Here is a 19,875-nt window from a genome sequence, read left to right as displayed (position 1 = left end):
ACTATATTAAGCTTTTGTGTGATTTTGAATGATCTAAACTTAATAAATAATTATAATGTGTTAAATAGGGTTATTATAAAGTATTCGGGCACAAAGAATTCACTAAATCTATGCAAATGACCACTTATTACCATAAATACATATTAATGAGTTTACCTATACTAATTCCATGAGTAGTGTAAAAAATGAGGCATTTTAATCAGTACTAACGTTCTATGGATGGAGGAAAAGAAAACATTTACCAACGAGCCGTTTATCCATCCATCGTCTAATTTGCATAAATTATGTGTAAATTATGCATAAATTATCATACATTATGCAAATTATGCAAACATAAAATGGCTAATCCCAATCAAAATTCTGGCACAATTAAAACTAAAGTTCAATATGACATGAAGAGACAAGTAAATACAAATAGAAATAGTTTGTTGGGTGTAGAACTACACAACTTTTCATATCATGGTAATTACAATTGGTATAATTATATAGTTCCAGACAGTGTTATTTAATTGCTTGTATCAACTAAATTGATTCTCTTCTAACATATTCATGGGATTATATTTACAAAAATTGGTCCCAAAGTTAAAGAAAATTTTAGAGTTTTAGAGTTCATAGTCTGAAACTTTTATATTTTCCTAAATGCTGCGATGCCACAATTAGCAAAACAACTTTTATATTTATGAAACCTCCTCTGCTCTTGGTAAAATTAGAAAAAGACGGAAAAGGGTATTATTGTAGTTTTAGAATTGAATTAATTTTTGTTCTGGTTTCTGCATGTGAATGCGTATTTTGAGCCATGTTTAGTCAAATGAATTACTTACATACGATGTTATTTAAGGAACTCTGCACTTCAAACATTTTCTTGTTTATGCTTTAATAGTTCCTACTTTGTATCATATGTAACATTATATTCAGTCAATTTATTTCTTGTTATGCATGGAGAAAAATAAAAAATTGTTATGCATTCTACATGCAATAACGTTCTGGTAACGAAAGCCTAACCCCATTGGGAGCCTGTCGAAGGTACTCCACACCCCTTTCTCAATATCAAGAGTTATATAATTTTTATTCGAAATTATCGCTATAATTTCCACCGATCTTTAGAAAAAGACAGAGGATACATTGTTCTAAAGGTTGCATTAAAAGACGTCCTGGTACATTGAAGCCTATACCCTTTACTATTTTACGTTGCTTGTCAAAGTAGCCCCATCACTTTCCTTAGACTATATTATTCTATTTAAAATATCCTTTTGATAACGCCCCTTCTGTAAAAGGGGCGCTTTTGCTGAAAATTAAATCAGCTTCTATTTTCATTAACGTTCTAAGATAAAGGAGGCATAAGGATTAAGTGAAGAAAAATCCTGACAAATTAAATCCTCTCCCCATCGAAACCTATAAGAAGTTGCACGACTAATTATCTTATTAATTACATTTATGCAAATTCTGCTACACGGTAAAACCACTTCAATACTTAATGTTCTCTTAGATAAGAAATAGAAGACCCTACTCTACTGGTTAGTAACCAGTAGAGCATGTAACCAGTGGTTACATTAGCATTTGGAACATCAAAGCCTTTCCCAATGGGAGCCCCCATGGCATTTCTAGTACACGAGCACGCATCAAAATATATTATTGTTCATAACATGTATTATTTCATTTAGATGGGTATTAATACATTTCCCACTATCTTCTTGTAATGTAATACAAAATATGAAGGGTTTCCATGGGAAAAGGTGCCTTTACTATACATTAGCTAGCCATGGTAAATATTAAAAAGTAAGAGGAATGTTTTTGCCCCAAAGGGGGTTTAAAAAGTGCAGTATGAAAAGGAGTGGGGAACCATGAAGGTACGCTCTGTACCATGAATTTTCTACATGCAACTTGTGAAATGATGCTTCCTATATTTACCTAAAATAATATGTAGAATTGTGGGGAGGGGGTACTTCGACAGGCACACAATGTTGGATATGCTTCAATGTGCCGGATTTTCTCTACCTGTAACTTGGCAGACAGGCAGAGTGTCCCCTCTATGTTAAAAAAAAATTAAAAAAAAATTGAAGTGGCTTTTTCATGTAGAAAAAAATGACATTTTGTCCCAATTGAGAGTTCCAAAAGGACGCTAGTTCAAACATAGATTCAATGCGGAATGAGATGTCTCCTCTATCTATTAAACAGAGGTTCCATAAAACTAAACTTTGCTTTACTAGGTGTTAAAGACGCCTTTTTTGCCACCGTGGGGGCTACAAACACATGAAATATTTCAATATTGTCAAAATATGGAAAGGGATGGGGAAATAGCCCCCTTAGAAGTAGGCTTAAATTTGCCAGAATTTCTTATTTATATAGCCTGTGCACTAGAACAATGCCTCCTCCTGGGCACTGTGAACTTTTTACAGGGGGTGCTGATGTAAATTTGAAAAGCAAAAAAGGTTCAATATAAAATTTTGGTCCCAAGAAATTTAACAAGCAAAGAAACAAAAAGGATTGCACTACAAAAGGAAGGTTATTTTGGGAACTTTTTGTTTTCGTTTAGTCACATCTGCCGGAATTCCAGGGGGTGCTGTCTATTAAGAATAATACACGCAGCACCCCCCCCCCCCTGAAAATCTTGCGGGTGCTTCAGCCCACGCTTTCCAGTACAGGGCCTCCTCTATATAATGTAGATGCTGCTGTTAATAAGTGCCCTTTTCCAGATGAGGGCTTCATTTAGACGATATTTTCAATATATATTGTCAAAACAAAATAAAGGGTGGGGCAACTTCGACAGGCCCCGTCATGTATATACAGGGACTTATTTCCATGCGATATAAAACAATGCCTTCTCTGTTTTTTTTTTTTTCCAATAGGAGAAAAGCGGCTTTACTGTGTAGTAGAAATGCATCTTTCTTCCGATGGGGCACTAAAAATAGTTTATTTCAACACAGAGTGGAATCAATAAAGAGGTGTGGGTATAGTTTAGAGCTTACGTGTGGCTGTTCTTCACTGTACCACAGCTCCTCTACATGTTACTTGTAGAGTATTTTCTCCTCAATCTATTTCAAGATATCAATATAAACAAAAGTAATCTTTTTGGAGTTCTAAAGACAATAAATTATTTTTAAATACATAAAACCAAAAGGGGAAAGGGGACACTAAGCATGCTCCTGTTGGGTTATATAGCATCTACTGTGCTTGAGCATTATTACAACCTGCAGAACTATATCCCCTCTAAATAAAAGAGGTTCCCTAAATATAAAAGTTGCTTTACCAAAAACGCCATTTGCCTTGCCTTTGGCTTTAAAACACGATATTTTTATATAGCGTCGAAATACGGAGAGGGGTGGGCAGTAGCGGACTGTGACCCGGAGGAGACAAAGCATTGGAGGGGCACTGTATTGTTTGTGAACAATGCTGTGTCCCCCAATGCTTTGTCTCCTCCGGGTCACGGTCCGCCACTGGGGGTGGGAGTAAATTCGGTGGGCTGCCTTGGGCGTAGGCTTAAATAAACCAAAAACTTTCTTCAGGAAACATGTTGACTGATGTCTCATACATCTGTCTTTTCCAAGCCGATAATACATCTCAAACTGACTTTGTAAAGAAGCGGGAATGCAGATTTGCCACTTCGGGGTCTCCAAAAGATAGATATTTTAATAAAGTTAAAATATGGATTGAGGTGGGGTACATTCGTCATGACTCATGTGTTTATATTTTTGATGTGCCAGAGCTTCATTAAAGTAACCTACAAAGCAAGGTCTCCTCTAAATTTTCCAAGAGAAACAAACTAGAAACAAATAAAACAAATGGTGTTTTACCTATACCGAAATGCATTTTGCCCGTACATACCATATATTACGTTGTGGCAGACACACCAACAAAAGCGATACGAGAAGCCGATGGAAGCTGTTGTGTTGGGATTGTGTTATCTCGAATGACATACCATTGATCGCTTTATAGCGGATTCGTGAGTGTCAGAGGTTTGTTTTGGCCTCGTTTTAGCGCAATATCACGTAATACATTTTGACATATTTTCCCTCTTTCTAAGCAAATTAAGACACTAATACTGTCATGAAGCATATCTATGTTTTCGCTAATATATTCTCTTTCCTGTAGAATGTTGACATTGTGCATTAATTGCTGTTATTTAAAAAACATTTCAGGATTCATGAAACAATTATAATTTGCATAATTCATGTAAATTAGGTAATAGTAAACAAGGATATCCCAATCATTTTATGACAATTTCTTCCCTTTCTTACCCTAAGTCTTTGTTTCCAATTTTGGAGCAGTTCTGGTTAAATATAGACTCTTAAATACTTGTTTTCACTATATCGACATAATATGCAAATTTATGCAAATTACTTGCTTATTTGCATAGAGACAGCGTGTCTCTTTGGATGAATCTTTTTCTTTTGACTCCAGGAACATTTTTGCCAAGTGGGACACTTGTACTAAAAAATGCAGCGTTCAACCTCTTAACAGGTCTACTATAATATATAAGGATAAATAATGATTATGGAGGCGTGATAGCATATAGAGCTGGGGTTTAGATTCCGGTGACCCGGGTTCGATTCCCCCTTGGTGCGCTATTGCCCTTTGGTAAGGCATTAATCCTCATTACCAGGTCCCTAGTAGAGGACCTTAAGCCCTCGGTCCTCTGGTTGCTTGCTAACAAGAATTCATGCTTTCTTATAGCAATCAGGTAAAAAATAACCACCAACAGAGTTCAGCCCTAAAATTGTCTTTAGTATTCAAGTCATAATGAGCGGACTCGTAATATCAGAATAAAAAAAGTCCGATTCGTATTCCTACTTTGAAAACTTACGAATTTAAGTAGAAAATACGTCGTCAGTTTATACTTGATCATTGTTATGATTTGTAATCGGATAAAAGCTCAAAGCCAAGAACAGTACGCCAGTGCTCCTTGATTATTGATTTTAACAATAAATGTGGTATATTGTGTTAATGCTGTAATTGTGTAATTTTGTTCTTTTTCCATATTTTCTCATTAATATATTTTTTTAATAAAAAACAACGGAGGAGGCCTTTTAACTGCTATATAACTTCCGTTTAATTATTGCTCAGATTCGTATGAATAGAATGACGTGAAATATGAGGAACCTATTAAAAAGCATAGCTTGTAAATATAGGTTCCCAGAAAAGTGATGTCATGTAGAAGCGATTATTTTGAGCGGGATAGTTAAATTGCACTATAACAGCTCTGCATGGTAGAAGGTTTGTGGTCATTTCTTGCAGCAACTGAACACATTACCCTGTCTGTTTATCTTCTAAGATGACAACTCTCCCATAAAATCAAAAGTGTCATCTGGGAAAACGTCAAATGATTAAAGTCGTGATGAGCTAAACTTTCTGTCTTAAACGTAAATACTCCGCAAGGGTGTGGTAATAAGACATTTAAATGCATGGGTATATACAAACAGAGGTGGAATTCAATTCATGCCATTACTGGACTAAAAAAGAAAGAAACAGACAAAAGCAGCAAAAGTGCATGATCTTACAACGTAAAATAATATTAACAATAAAATATGATTAGGGAAGGGGTAGAGGAGAGAAAAGAAAAGAGGAAGAGGAGGCCCGGATATCAATTTTTGAAAAAAAGTCAACGCTGTATTAAACATAGTTAAATAAGCATTTATAACAAATGAAAAAAAATAAACATAATTATATCATTAGTGATGGAAATAGATGAACCCCTCTAATTTATTTCTTCCTTTTCATCCGTATTGAAAACTACATCAGAACTATCATTATCATCGTCTAGCTTCTGTCAATTGGGGGCGGTATTGCTTTACCGTCAATGCTGTCTATTTACACAGGCATGACAGTATACATAGAACGATTTCTTTGTTAGTAATGATATCGGTTGTAACTAGTTTGCATATAAAATTAATGAATGAATACATACATTGATAAATTTAAAAATATATTACATAAAGAAGTTAATAGAAATAGAATAAACAATATTGTGATCATTAAGGCATACAGTAATAATGTTAAAGTAATAATGATGATGATGATAATGATGATGATAATGATATTAATAATAATAATAATAAGGTTATATATATATATATATATATTTAGAATTAGGCCTATCAAAATGGAAGCTTTAAAGCTTTAAAAATATAAAATGAATATGATGAAGAGGCCTACACTTCTGAAATTATAGTAAAGTTTTAGTTTCCTACAAATTCACAGTTGCTGATTTCAAATAACCTTAACTTGTAACATGTTAATTCATGCCATGTAATTCGTGATATTTGTTCACCACATCACTTAAATTTGATAGGATATGATTCTGAAATTTCGATAGAACAACGAAATTACGTTTGACCTTGAAATATTTAACTGAAGTTCCATTCACATTATTTCTGATTATGCCTAAGTAAATTAAAGGAAATATAAACTAGTAATTTCAAAATAAATTTTACAATACAAAGTCGTAACCTTTGGTTAAGTTTTAGATGCTGATCACGTCAGAAGTCTTAATTTGTTTACCTGTAAATCTGAAATGAAATTTGACCTTGTTCAAATGACCTGGAATTGATCAGTGAGCATGGTGATGCTTTGTTTCATATAAAAAATAAACTTGTTACAATCATCATGACATTTCAAAACTTGAGGAGTATAATAAACTATAATAAGGCGCTGCACGCGTCCGGAAAGTGATGCTCTTGTCTGTTTATTTTTACGTTTTGTTCAAAATTTATGAATTTGAAATAGCCTGTCATCACGATCATATTATTCCTAATTCAGTAATTGCTTATATGGAGTTAATTTAAGTATGGGTATCATGTTCTCAGTTTCGAATATGTCGTGGTATTGATTTAATACCTTGCAGAATGGAATGATCATAATCCTCAGATTCATCACGACTGAACATTGCATTTCGAATTTTCATTTCATATCTTTTAAAAATAGTGGTCCTTTTTCTATTACATGTTAAGAAGATCAGCAATGTCGTCATCAACTCTCGATTCGTATTGGCCTTGTATTTCTTCACTCCCCGTCTCTTATACTGTATAGTAAACTTACACGTATACAGACCGTGCAGTCTTGGTACTCTGTCTTTGTAGGACTGTCAAAAGAGCATACATTTTGACGCCGATTCCGTGATAACCCAATTAATGAATTTCAGATTTCCTTCCGTGCAATTATGTCCGTCTATGCCGATTGCATGAATATCACAGTCTGACTGTCATGTAATCATCAGGAGAAAAAATGAAACGATCTCCTAAGAAATAAGAATACGACAAAACAACAAGGCATCGAGGTTGTCACGATATGATTTGGCTATAACATAATAATAAAAAAAGCGGTAAAATAACTGACATGATCCCAATGAAGTTGTAACCTACCACACCATGTGTGAAACTCCATTGATGGTGCTGGTTTAGTATTTATTTTAATTTTCGATGAAATGTCAAATTGCCGATTGAGGGAAAAGACTGGAAGAAGATAATGAAGATGCGAAAGTTTTAAGAAGCAAGAGCAGAAGCAACATCATTATCACAAACTACCTCCCGGAGGAAGACTTACCTGGAGTTAAAAAAATATTTGTAAAGTATCACTGTGGAACCAAAAATCCCACGAAATTACCGCTCATCATCATCATCATCACCACCACCACCACCATCATCATTCATCATCACCATTCATCATCATCATCACCATCATCATCATCATCATCACCATTCATCATTATCATCACCATTCATCATCATCATTCTGCATCATCATCATCATCATCATCACCATTCATCATTATCATCATTCTGCATCATCATCATCATTCTTCATCATCATCATTCATCGTCATCATCGTCATCATCCATCATTATCACCATCATCATCGTCATCATCATCATCATCATTCATCATCATCACCATCATTCATCATCATCATCGGGAGAGGAAGAAGAAGCATGAGAGTATAGGAATCACTGACGTAGTAGTAGGCATGGGGCACCTGCCATCCAAGAATAATCCAAAACCTTTTTGCAATAGTTTGTAAATATTGTATTTTTCATCATAGTCCATCCAAAACGTACACGAAATACCATTTCGATTTTTAAATGCGAAGAGCACCATACTGATAGGCTTGATGAATTCACCCTTTGCTTAATATGTTCAGACTGAATAACCTATGAGCAGAGGAAGATGGAAATAAAAACTATGAATATACAGACTTATTACGCTTTATAAGGTTGGAATCGAGAACGTTTAATTTCACGTTATAACCGAGGACTTTTGTCATTTCGAATGAAGAAGTAGTTAAAAAACCGATTTTGAACCGTTTGCAATGGTCAACGAACCGAGGACATATTCAGTGTGCTGTGTGTCCTCGTTTTAAATGTGAAGTTCGTGTGTTCCTCCTCGGTAGCCAGTTTGAGTGCAAAACCTATATTGCGTTAGGACAATCTCCGATGACAGATGGCAGTACACAGGTTATCACCAAAGGTAGGGTGGTGCAGCTTCACTCTTAAATAACATGAGAAACAAATAGAAAAAATATATATTAATGACAATAATTAAAAGAAAGAAATAAGGAATTAACTGGCAGAATCCAACAAAATACAGAAATATCGGTGCTACCAAGATAAATTTGATATCAAACTGAAAGAGCTCTATATGCTCTGTAATCTGAATCATATATAGGTGCCAGTGATTTGCTTTCTCAAACCATGATAGGCCTTTTTGGGCCAAAAACTAATATTTGGTTTCAAGATCGATTTTTACTTACTTTCCTCACCAAAAACAGATTTGGCCTTCTTTCTTTCTTTCTTTCCTTCCTTCCTTACTTCCTTCCTTCCTTCTTTCTTTCTTTCTTTTTGATGTAAATCTAGTAGAATATAACCGGGTGTATGTATAACGTCTCAAAAACTATTAAATTGCAAGATGTAGGCTACACTGATTCAGGATTACTAAGGCTACATTTAAGTACAAGATCAAGTTTATTTTTTTTAAACCAAAAACATCATATCATAAACAAAATAGATACATACAACGCAAATGAGTACATAAACACACATCAAGTATAGCATAGACGAATTGGTGTTAGGACCCCCTTTAAGGACGTTCCACAGTTAAAGTGAAATCCATGTCATTTTCACCAAACTTTGCACATAGATACTTTAGAACCTTAATATTCGAAATATGCAAAAACCAACATAGGTCCATGTGCTTGATTTTTTGCTATAGAACTTCAAAATTCTCCCAAATTGATGTTCTTAAGAATTGCGCATTCAAAAAGAATTTGGCATTTTTAGACCGCCCAAGATTACTACAATGAGTTTAAACCTCTATTACTCAGTAAAAATACATTAAAAAGTCGTCAAATTTCGCAAGAGAGTTAATAATTATATCGTTAGAATGGGGAATATATTTATAGTGCTATTTGTTTGCAATTTTAAGTTTAACAGCACTGTCAGTTCTTGAAAATGGCGTAAATGATAACAAAATCCTAATCTAAAAAATGTGAAATTTCAGTAACAAACTACAAAAGTACAATAAATGCTGCACTTTATTCAAAATCCATGTCATTTTCACCAAAATTTGTAGAGTTGTAGAGGAAGGTATGCCTAAGAGGTACAAACATTAAAAAATAGGGGTTCATGTGCTTGTTTTTAAACTATCAGCATTTTTATTAGAGCAAATGTGCTTTTTAAAACACCACAAATGCGCCGAATGCTTTGTATCTATGTGAAGAAAAAATCAAAACCACTCTACCATTTATTCAAACTCGGGGTAATATTCGTGATTCATGGTAGCACTGCAGAGTAAAGTATTTTGAAATTGTAGAGAATTTTTTTTTGAATGGTCCATGGAATAATTCCATTTTTAGCTTCATGAAATAACACATCGGATCTGCAGTTAAAGTGCAGAAGATGAGAAAAATCAGCTTATACCCGCAGCTAATTAATCACCTGTTCATCCAATGTGACGTCAGCGCGCAGAGTGTAAACTATGCGCAGATCATAATGCGCACAAACATAACCGTGGAACGTCCTTAAAAGCAAAGCTTGTGAGTGGGGCCCTGGAATACTTCTGATTATGAACATAAAATATAGGATATACTATTCTACAAAATACATATATATAGAGAAAAAAAATATATAATAAGGTTAAGATGCTAAACTAGAATGGAAAAGTATTACATACACACACCCACACGGCACACCCACAACCACATCCACCCACACGCACACTCACCACCACATCTACCCACACATGCACATACTAAACATAAATGAGTTCGTCATCAACTTAAATGCAAAAATGTACTAAAATACATATTGAAGGAAAATAATCATAATCTGTCAAGAAGCAAGTTTTGGATAATCTTTTGAACATGAAAAGAGTTTTACTATTTTTTTTTTACATCAACAGGTAAACTTCTCCACTCTTTACTGCAGGATATATGAAAGGAGGTCAGAGTGACATTTTCTTCTAGCAAATGCCTGACGAAATAGGATCCCTTTGACGTGTATAAAAATTACGCATCTGTGAATTCTTAAGAAATAATTGTTCAAGGTACATTCTTAAGGCATTGATTGTAGTTTGAACATGAACAATGCACAATTGAACGACACAAGTTCACTTAGTGTTAGCATTTTCAGACGAAGAAATAACGGAGTACTTGGATGTCAATAATTAGAATAAGTCGTATTGCCCTTTTCTGCAATACTCTATATTAATTTATCAACAACTGGAAAAATAAAAAAGTAACATTTTCTGTATCTCTCCCTTTTTTTCATCACCATTTGGTATCACAACTGAGAGCTTTTCCTGCTCTTATTATCTTTTACTAGCATAGCTTTTTCTTTATTCTTCGGTTGATTTTGAGTGGCGATTAGTCATAGTTGACTATTGTCGCAATTACTGAATGCATCGAAGTACAAATTACATCGAAAAATTGCTGGACGTCCTGATAGGATAAATTTGAATTTTGCCAATCTTTGCTAATTCCTTGAAAAATGATTAAGTGCATATTAATACTACAAGTACCACCATCTTATTGTTACTTTAAAAATTTGATTTCAATTTATCTAAAATTACAAATATGAAAAAAAAAATATATCCGGAGGCCTGACCATGAAGGTCCATGCACGACATATTTGCCTCACGATTTTAAAGCATTTTGTCCATATATCACTTCTTCAAATAAAATCACATTGACATAAAGAAAAAGACAACAACAACGACCAAAAAATATGCACAATCATCAAAATAGCAGTCATCCGATCAGCTCTTTTGATAGACAAAAATATTTGATAGGCCCAGTGACGTACGCAGGTTGAACCCCCCCCCCCCCGACCTCCTTTTAAAAATCATCCCGGGAAAACGCTATCTGGATATAGGTCTACAGCTGTACTGTAGGGCCTATAGGGACGAGATATGGACAGATGTAACAAATGCACAATTTGTTTGGAATTGGACAGATGAAAACGTTTTACTCTTACTGAAGTTTAAAAAAACTTTTACTTCAGTTGAATCAGGGATTTTTAAAAACTTATAATATCATTCATATTATTTGTTGGCTGGCTGGCATTCATCGCATGATACATACAGGGTGTATTACTAATTGATTTGCGCATGCGCATTTCCATTGTTGTCATTTTATTTTTTTCTCTTTCCCCGTTTCCGATCGCGACCTCGGAACTCTCCTCGTACATTTCTGTGAAAACAGGAGTGTTGTTCATTAGATTGATATTTTCCAGACTTTATCCAGACGTTTCTCCCAACAATGGCTCAGAAGAAAGTTCACATTGAATACTGGTAAGTTTCCAGAAAAATATGCAATCCACATTACAGAGTCAGAGAGCATATGCAACTAGCAAGCGACACTTACCGCCCAACTCCACCGCACGGTTCCCATTCAATCCGCTGACTCATTCGGAAGCGAGCTGCGGTTGTTGATTCTCCGACACAGCCGCTCGCCACAACAAAAGTTGCGTGTGGGAAATTAGCGCAGGCGCGGCAGCAACGCTCGATCTTTTGTCGTTGCAGTGTCGGCCAATCACAGAACAATATTATAATCATGCGGCAGCAACTTGGCAGTCAGGTGATGACATTTTATTGTAAGCAATATGGCGGCGAATCAGCAATCCCACGAAGACAGTCTCGGTTGGACAAGGCAGAAATTGGTGGAATTGGTTGAAGCATACCAGCTTAGGCCATGTATTTATGACAACACAAGTCCTGGCTACCACAACAGAGAAGAAAGGGCAAGATCATGGATTGAAATAGCAGATCTAATGGGCAAGGGAGGTGAGTAACGTACGTGACTCGTGAGGGCTAGGCTATTTTAGGTTTTATTTTTTTCCACACAGTGTATGTATGACATTGCATGTGCTTTATTATAATTATACTTTTTATAGCATGTACATCATACATGTATAGCAAGATAGACCTACAACCATGGCATGACAACTGTAGTGATTTAATGTTAGATCTGATTAAGAAATTGTTTTTTACTCTGTACGTATGATTTCTTCTATTATTATTTTTTCTAAATTGTAGTATAGTCACGTATTGTATTACTGGACACTAGTCATGATTCCGGACGCGCATATTACTGCGTACGAAAACAATTTTGTGCCATACCAGGACTTCTGCAGTTCAATTTCACAATCACAGAGCAATACCATCATAACCTTGTTCATTGAATGAGTGAGCAATACATAGAACAAGATTGCAAAAACAAGGCAAAAAAATCCAACTTTTACCTTATTTATCTCTAAAATGACAGAAAATGCTTAAAATATCATATAGTTTTATACATAGTTTTGCATTAACAATTGATATAGTTTCTGATGGAAATATGGGCCTGATTTGCGAATTTCAATCTCATCCACTCCTTCGAATGTTGAATTGGTGGGGTGTATTGTGGGTGATCGTTGACGGCTAGTTCTCAAGGTACCGTCCGCGAGGTTTACCGTATAACGTGTTAGAGCCGTCGACAACGATCGACGGCGCATCGATAGAACTTGATACTACTCAGCAAAATATTGGAAAGAGCCTTTGAACATGCAGCTAAAAAGAAAAAATAAGATTAGTTAGCAAACACAAATTTATTACCAAAATCTGCTCAGATTCGATATGAAAAAAAGCAAGAGAAAATTTAGAATTATCAGATATAAAAAAAAATCACCCCAATTCTTGATTACATCATTATTAATCAAGAATATCTTCACCCGTCTGGTGCGCGTCCGGAATCATGATGTAATTTGTTACACACAAAAATAATTGTTTTTCGCGGAGGGGTATGCGGCAAGCGCGATACAAAGAAAACGGTTGGTAAATATAAATAATTTTACCATATTCATAATTTTCATAATATTTGGAATAGCTAGTGCGAATTTTTCTTGATTGTATTTCCTCTAATTGTCATTTTTAAAGCAATGAAATAAAGGTGTCCGGTAATAGGATACACTGCCATATATGCCATAAAAGTAGTTGATTGAATTTCTTAATATTTTTAGGGTGGCCTGGCCTAGGGCAGTAGCTAGGGCTGCTTGACTGATAAATCCTCTGTTTCGGAGGAGTTTTTCAACATTTTCTGATTTTTTTTTCCCCTATTGGCTCCTACACAGACAGATCTCTGTCTGCAAAGTGTATTTCAGTGTATAAGATTGATTAGTAAGATTAAATGAGATAAGATTAACCATTAAAGCAATGAAAACATTTACACTTTGCCTAGTAGTGAAAATTGTATTTTGTACATGTACAGTAGTTACATGAAATAAAAATAGTTTAGTTTGAAAAGATGATTTTATCCACAAAGAGGACCTAGATTTATACAACATAACTAAGTATTTTATTTTGATCCTTGTGCAACTTGAAGAAACAAATGATTTTTGATGAAAAAATGAATTGTTAGCATATATCAGCAATAATTTCCAATCACCCAAGCATACATGTATGCCTACATAATTTTGTTTTCAATATTTGAAATTAAAATAACTTTGTTACAATCTTACTAATCAACACCAAAAGTTAAAAGTGCATGATACATGTTTTGTTTATCACATAGAATATATGCAGAATAGAAGGTTCTGTATCTGTATCAGTGTAGGAAATGCATGTTGGTGATGGGTGATTTTGCCCTCGTGACAGCCAAAATCGCCCCCTTAAATTTTTGAAATGGAATGCTTTAAGGCGACCATCTTTTCTAAAGTTGCCCCAAGATCTGCCATGTGCAAAATACATTCAAGAACATTCTTTAAAAAAAAATATCAAAATTCTACATACAGTACTTTTATTATTTTATTTGCTTGTTGAACAGAAACATAGCCCTTGAAATTTATGAAAGAAATCGTCCCCAAATTCAGCAATCGCCCCAATGCGGCAAAAAATAGCCCCTAAATAATAAAAATTGTATCCTAAAATTCCTACCCTGTATTGTATATTTTGTTTTCAGAGGATGAGATTCGAGCAAAGATGAAAAGCATCCGTACCCAGTATGCCCGTATCATCCAGAAGGGACAGCATCCCAAGTGTAAAACTGGTCTCACTGTCTCATCATGGTGGTTACTTCCAAATCTGAATTTTCTAGACGATTTCATTATTCCCAGGAAGGCAGACTCAGAGTCAATCAAGGTACCTACAATATATCATTATTTTTACTTTGGTGATTTAAAAAAAATCTAAATATCTAGCCCAGCTAAAGCTAAAACTTGGCAATGTTTTTATTGTTACTCTCAGCACTTTCCGGTATTACTTAATATCAGGAAGCTGCATGTATATCCTGCTATTTAAAACTGATTCTTTGAGTTGGAATAGGTTTTATATAAAAAAAGATGAAGAAAATATGTAGATAAATATTTTATTTTGATTAGGCACCCAATCATATTTAAAATGGCAAAGTTTGGTGAAAATTACCAAAGACTTTGAATAATAATTATGTCAGGGTGTGAAACTGCAAAGTCTGTCAAGCTGTTTTGGGTTGGCATGATTTTTAGGTGATTCCTTGATTGGGGGAAGAAAACCCCCCCCCCAAAAAAAAATATATGAACTGGACATTGGTATTTTAACTGCAGAAATGTCAGGTCTACATGTACATCTACAGTATTTAAAATGTAAATTTTGTTAATTGATGTTAACATGACCTTTATGTACATGTACTGTATCTAGTCATCTTAGTGTACATGAGACAGAATTGACATGGAAAAGATGATTTGAATAGTTGTCATTCTTTTTATTTTTCATTTTTAGGAGAATGATATTGCAGAGCTGTCTCAACTGAGCCAAGTGGGTGTTGGACATTCATACAAGAATGATCACAGTTCAATGGAGAATGGTGACGTTGCTGACATGGTTTATGATAGCATGATCACTGAGTCTGACCTTGCACAAACTCAAAACAACTCACTAGACAACCCAGGACCATCTAACCAGCTGGATGACCATGCTCCTATGCAAGAGTCCTCGCCTTACCAGTCGCCGTTCACCCGACGTATATCACCCATACCAATATCGCGTCCCGCCCTTACCCATTATCGCTACTCTAAATTGAAAGTGCGTACCGGTAAACCTTTAAAAAAATTGAAGAGAGATCGCAGGGACGTTGCCTCTCCGCCCAGTGCTCCCTCTAACCCTGCTAGACTCCCTGAAGTTGCTGCGGGCAATGACAACTTATTGCTTAAAACCATCCTTGCATGTGCAGAGAAAACCACTCGAGATGATGATGAAGATGCTATCTTTGGGCGCTATGTTGGTAATGAGATGAGAAGTGTTACCGATTTACAGGCCAAGAGAATTGCCAAGATGAGAATCCAGAAAGTTCTTTTTGAGGCCCAGACTGGTTGGACTGAGACCTCTAATGAAGGGGTTTATCATGCGCCTCAAGCTCAAGATGGGTCAAATAACCAAGATAATTTTCCTGTGGGTGTTGTTTGTAGTACAAATAATAGTAGAGTTATTTGAGTAAATATAAATTTCAATTTGTAGAATTCAAGTACCATCCGTTTTTGTTTTAATGTATTTACATATACATGTACATGCACCATAGAATATTTACAAAGAGTTTTAGTTGTTTATTTCATTTAACGTTTCTATATAGACGTATGACCTTTCCTGAAAAGATCAAAAGTCTGATTTTTGTCATATCAAAGCATACAGTGTACATGTATTTCATTACACATTCAGGTTACATTTTGAAACAAGTAATATTTACAGTGTTTTGCTTATCTAGGTTCATGTACATGTACGTTATGTAAGGAATATAAAAAAGGGTTAAAGTCATTTGAAGATTATTGCTCTTCCATAACTGCTTGTTTACATGTATAATTGTCTTGGTGATTGTTCACTTTTTATACACTTCATGATTTACATGTACATGTACAGTCCACATTAATGTTTTTGTCATTGAAATTGTCAGCAAATAGGAATGGTTTGACACAGCATTTCTGTCCCACCCCCCAAAGCGAATAAATTGCTAATTACATGTATTTTGTTTTCAATACCAGTCCAGTATAGTCCTTGATTTACACTGATACTTTTTTTTGACCTATACCTTCAACCATCATGCTGTTGAATTTGTTCTAGGATGTGAACTTAAAGTGGAACAGTGAATTAAGTTTTTAAAAAGTCAAGATCCCTTCATTCGAAGTTAGGTAGCCATTTTTTTTTTATCCTCTCGTCAAACCATCAACTCAGAGATTCAGTACTATAGGTAGTGACCTGTGACAGGCATGTCTTTCTTTACTTTGAGTGTTTTCATTGCAGTCAATAAATTCAAGTCAACCAACCTCGGTCCAATATTCATGCCTACATGTAATCAATTTATCTACCAAGGTGCATAGATGTCCACAACACCAGCATTGTGTACATGTACATTATGCTCTTGCTAAACACCTGTATGTAGGTTTTCAATGCATTCATGCTTGGACAGTAATTTCCTAAGCTGTCATGTGGCCATTTGTGGCAAGTAAAACTGAGAATGCACACTATTCATGGTGACTGACATATTATGTCACAATACCAATTATAAGTAATAATTCTTGTTATTGTATTGTAAGGCATTACATTTACACACGATCTGCAAGTAAGCTCAATCATGAAAAAAATAATGATGCAATTCAGACATGATTGCCAGTTATAGGCATAGCGACAGTCAATCAAATAGTGATATCACTGTTAGAAATCCATCATGATCCTGAGAGATGATAACTTCAGAAATGGAGAATGGATTATAAGCATGGGTTCTCAGCAAGTTAACTACAGGTAGTAAAGTCATCTTGTACTGTCATGTTATCAAGTAAAGCCTACAGATAAGTCTCAGTATCAGTAACGAATGTCAAATATCAATAATAAAGTAACGACAATTATACCTATAATTCTATTGGTGTAGTGTCAGGATGAAGTGTGATTTACCTACACATATTTCATCTGTCAGTGAGTAGAGTACACGTCTTTGATGTTAATCTGTTTAATGAATTACAGTATGATTTGAGAACATTCCATTAGTGCTGGTTATTTATGTACCGTACCTCAAATTACATCCTTTTGACCCTTTGTTTTCCATTCTCATGTACCCCACCTATATATCCCTACATTTTGTGGTTCTCCACATACACATGCAGTAGGCCTGCAGTACAGATATACAGCAAGAACTGTATACTCAAGGTTCAGGTACTGTAAATAAACCTGTTCTCATTTACTTTCTTAAATCAGTTTAGGAAAACCAGTTTAGAAGATGGCTTTGCTAGAGAGGCGTTCTCATTACCATCTCCTGAACTGGTTTCCAGATCAACTTTTGGAGTGGTCTTGTTGGTATGGGAATACTCTCTGTCACTTGTTTTGCATGAAATTTTAAACGGCAGCACAGGCATTTGACACACAGTGTGTACAGGTATTGCACCCGTCGTGCACACGCTTGAGATCATACTTTCATGTGAAGATCACTTACTGGAGAATGGTTGTGTCCTCAACTATGCTTAAAGCACTTTAACAATGCAAAGTGGTATTGAAAATCACATCACAAGCCGCAAGGTGGTTTTACAAAATAGTTTGGAAGACCTCTTAAGATCGTGAATACAAGACTGCTTTGAGAGTTCCCATTACATGTTAAAGTGGTTTCTTCTAATTCAAAATCCGTTTAAGAAAGTACTATGAGAATGGGGTCTCGGTTAGAACATTGAAATTAAAAAAAAAGGAAAACCTAAAAACACCTGGTGAGCATTTCATGAAACAGCAAAATTGTCATTGGAATTCACTGTTCATGTAATTGTATCAGGAAATGCTGCCTTGTATAAAATGTTGTCCATATACATGTACATCCTGTGATCTGTTACATGTACTTTTTTATTACTCCGAAACACTATCTTGAAAAGCCACCCAAACTCTAATCCTCATTCAATTTGACACCACTTCCTTTCCCATTGAATCCTGGATAAAGAGCCTGCTTCCTAATCATCATTTGTTTTTAATGAGGAATACATATATCCCTAAATAATATATGATATCTCTTAAGGTGTGTTGATGAATAATTGAATGTACTGGAATGTATTATAGTTCATCATTATTTTATATTCAACGATTGATTTATGTTGCCTTAATGTAATTTAAAAAAGTCATTAAAAACAAGAAGTTGTTCTTTTCAAAGAATGAGTTATTGAAGATGAATGTATTTTGTTTGTTAAAGTTGTTTGTAATAAAAAAAAATGTAAAGGAGTACTTTTGGATGAAAATAATATGATTTGAATTATAAACAGTTTGAAATCAGACAAAGCAAAACACTTAAAAATTTCATCGAAATTGGAGTAAAGATAGAAGTTATAATGTTTTATTTTGGTGAAACAATTCAAGGCATATTGGCTGTTGATGTTATGCCCCCACCTCCCCCCTTTTATGTTCCATGCATGTACTGGTAGCATGTCTTCTTTGTATTACAAAAAAAAGGTTGTATTAATGATGATGATCTTGCACATTAGATCAGTAGTTAATCATATTTTTCATTCTTGCACTGAATAAACAGTTTATAAAATTGTAATTAAATTAAATTGGAACATATAATTTCATACAAAAAAAAGAGAAAAAGCGGGGAGATAACATGATCAGTTTACTCATTGCCTATTCTTGAATACATGTACAAGCATAAAACTCCATCAAAATGATGCAATAGTTTCAAAAGTCTTGCCTGATTTCGATGATTTTTATTACCGTTTTGCTTATGTGACCAGCCACCAAAAAACCAACAATAAGTTGCCAAAAATGTATGTTCAGATTTTGTTTGAGTTTAAAATAGCACACTTATGCTTTAAAATTATATTGAACATGTCATCTTTTATCAACAATAACCCACACAAATATTGACAATTTTTTATTCCTCCTGCTTCCAGACATTTCATTGAGATTGGACAGTATGCACATGTCATGATTCAGTGAATCCCAGAGTTCAAACCTTGTTTACTCTTTAATTTTTAAAGTTCTCACTGAAATTCCTCTACATTCTTGGATCTTGTTTCCTATTCCACTTTAAAACTTGAAATTTGACAGTAAAAGAAGAAGAATTACTCTTTCTGATAAGCTAATTTTTATTAAAAATTTTACTTTTTGAAGAACAGATTAGTTACTATTTGTTTGCAATTTACAGAGACTTATTGTTGGTTTAAGGGTGGCTGGTCACTTTTTTTGGTGGCTGGCCATCTGTTTTTTAATCATTTTTTAGTCTGGATCACAGCTTTAATATGTTACTTTTATCAGTGATGATGAGTGTTCATTTTTATTCTATATACATGTATGAGGGAGAGGGGGAGGATGGTTAGAGGAATGATAGACTCAGGTCAGAGAGAAAGGAAAAAGAAAGAAAGCAAGTGAGTGGGTGTGTGTGTGTGATAATGCATGTTACAAATAATGTGACATGTCTAAAATATA

At 34.7% G+C, this 19,875-nt stretch overlaps 2 protein-coding genes across 2 annotated transcripts in view; both read left to right on the top strand.

The window, feature by feature from the left end:
* The first annotated feature begins 11,592 nt into the window (after positions 1 to 11,592).
* Positions 11,593 to 19,875, top strand: part of LOC135153604 (uncharacterized) — a 31,916-nt gene continuing 23,633 nt past the window's right edge. Inside the window, exon 1 of the mRNA XM_064097094.1 lies at positions 11,593 to 11,775. The gene's annotated coding sequence lies outside the window, so the exon portion shown is untranslated. The remainder of the gene's footprint in view (positions 11,776 to 19,875) is intronic.
* LOC135153605 (uncharacterized) lies at positions 11,772 to 18,606 on the top strand. The gene is made up of 3 exons (XM_064097096.1): positions 11,772 to 12,267; positions 14,420 to 14,598; positions 15,214 to 18,606. The coding sequence occupies exons 1-3, from the start codon at positions 12,087 to 12,089 to the stop codon at positions 15,922 to 15,924; spliced, it is 1,071 nt and encodes a 356-aa protein (XP_063953166.1). The 5' UTR covers positions 11,772 to 12,086; the 3' UTR covers positions 15,925 to 18,606.

The sequence above is a fragment of the Lytechinus pictus genome, chromosome 3 (assembly GCF_037042905.1).
Source record: "Lytechinus pictus isolate F3 Inbred chromosome 3, Lp3.0, whole genome shotgun sequence".
Taxonomy (NCBI): Eukaryota; Metazoa; Echinodermata; class Echinoidea; order Temnopleuroida; family Toxopneustidae; genus Lytechinus; species Lytechinus pictus.
This window is presented reverse-complemented; position numbering and strand designations above follow the sequence as displayed.

Excerpts from the sequence above, each read along its gene's own strand:
- LOC135153605 (XM_064097096.1), top strand. The coding sequence starts at position 12,087 with ATGGCGGCGAATCAGCAATCCCACGAAGACAGTCTCGGTTGGACAAGG. Across the intron at positions 12,268-14,419 it reads AGATCTAATGGGCAAGGGAG|AGGATGAGATTCGAGCAAAG; the intron begins GTGAGTAACGTA and ends TTTTGTTTTCAG. Across the intron at positions 14,599-15,213 it reads CAGACTCAGAGTCAATCAAG|GAGAATGATATTGCAGAGCT; the intron begins GTACCTACAATA and ends TTTCATTTTTAG.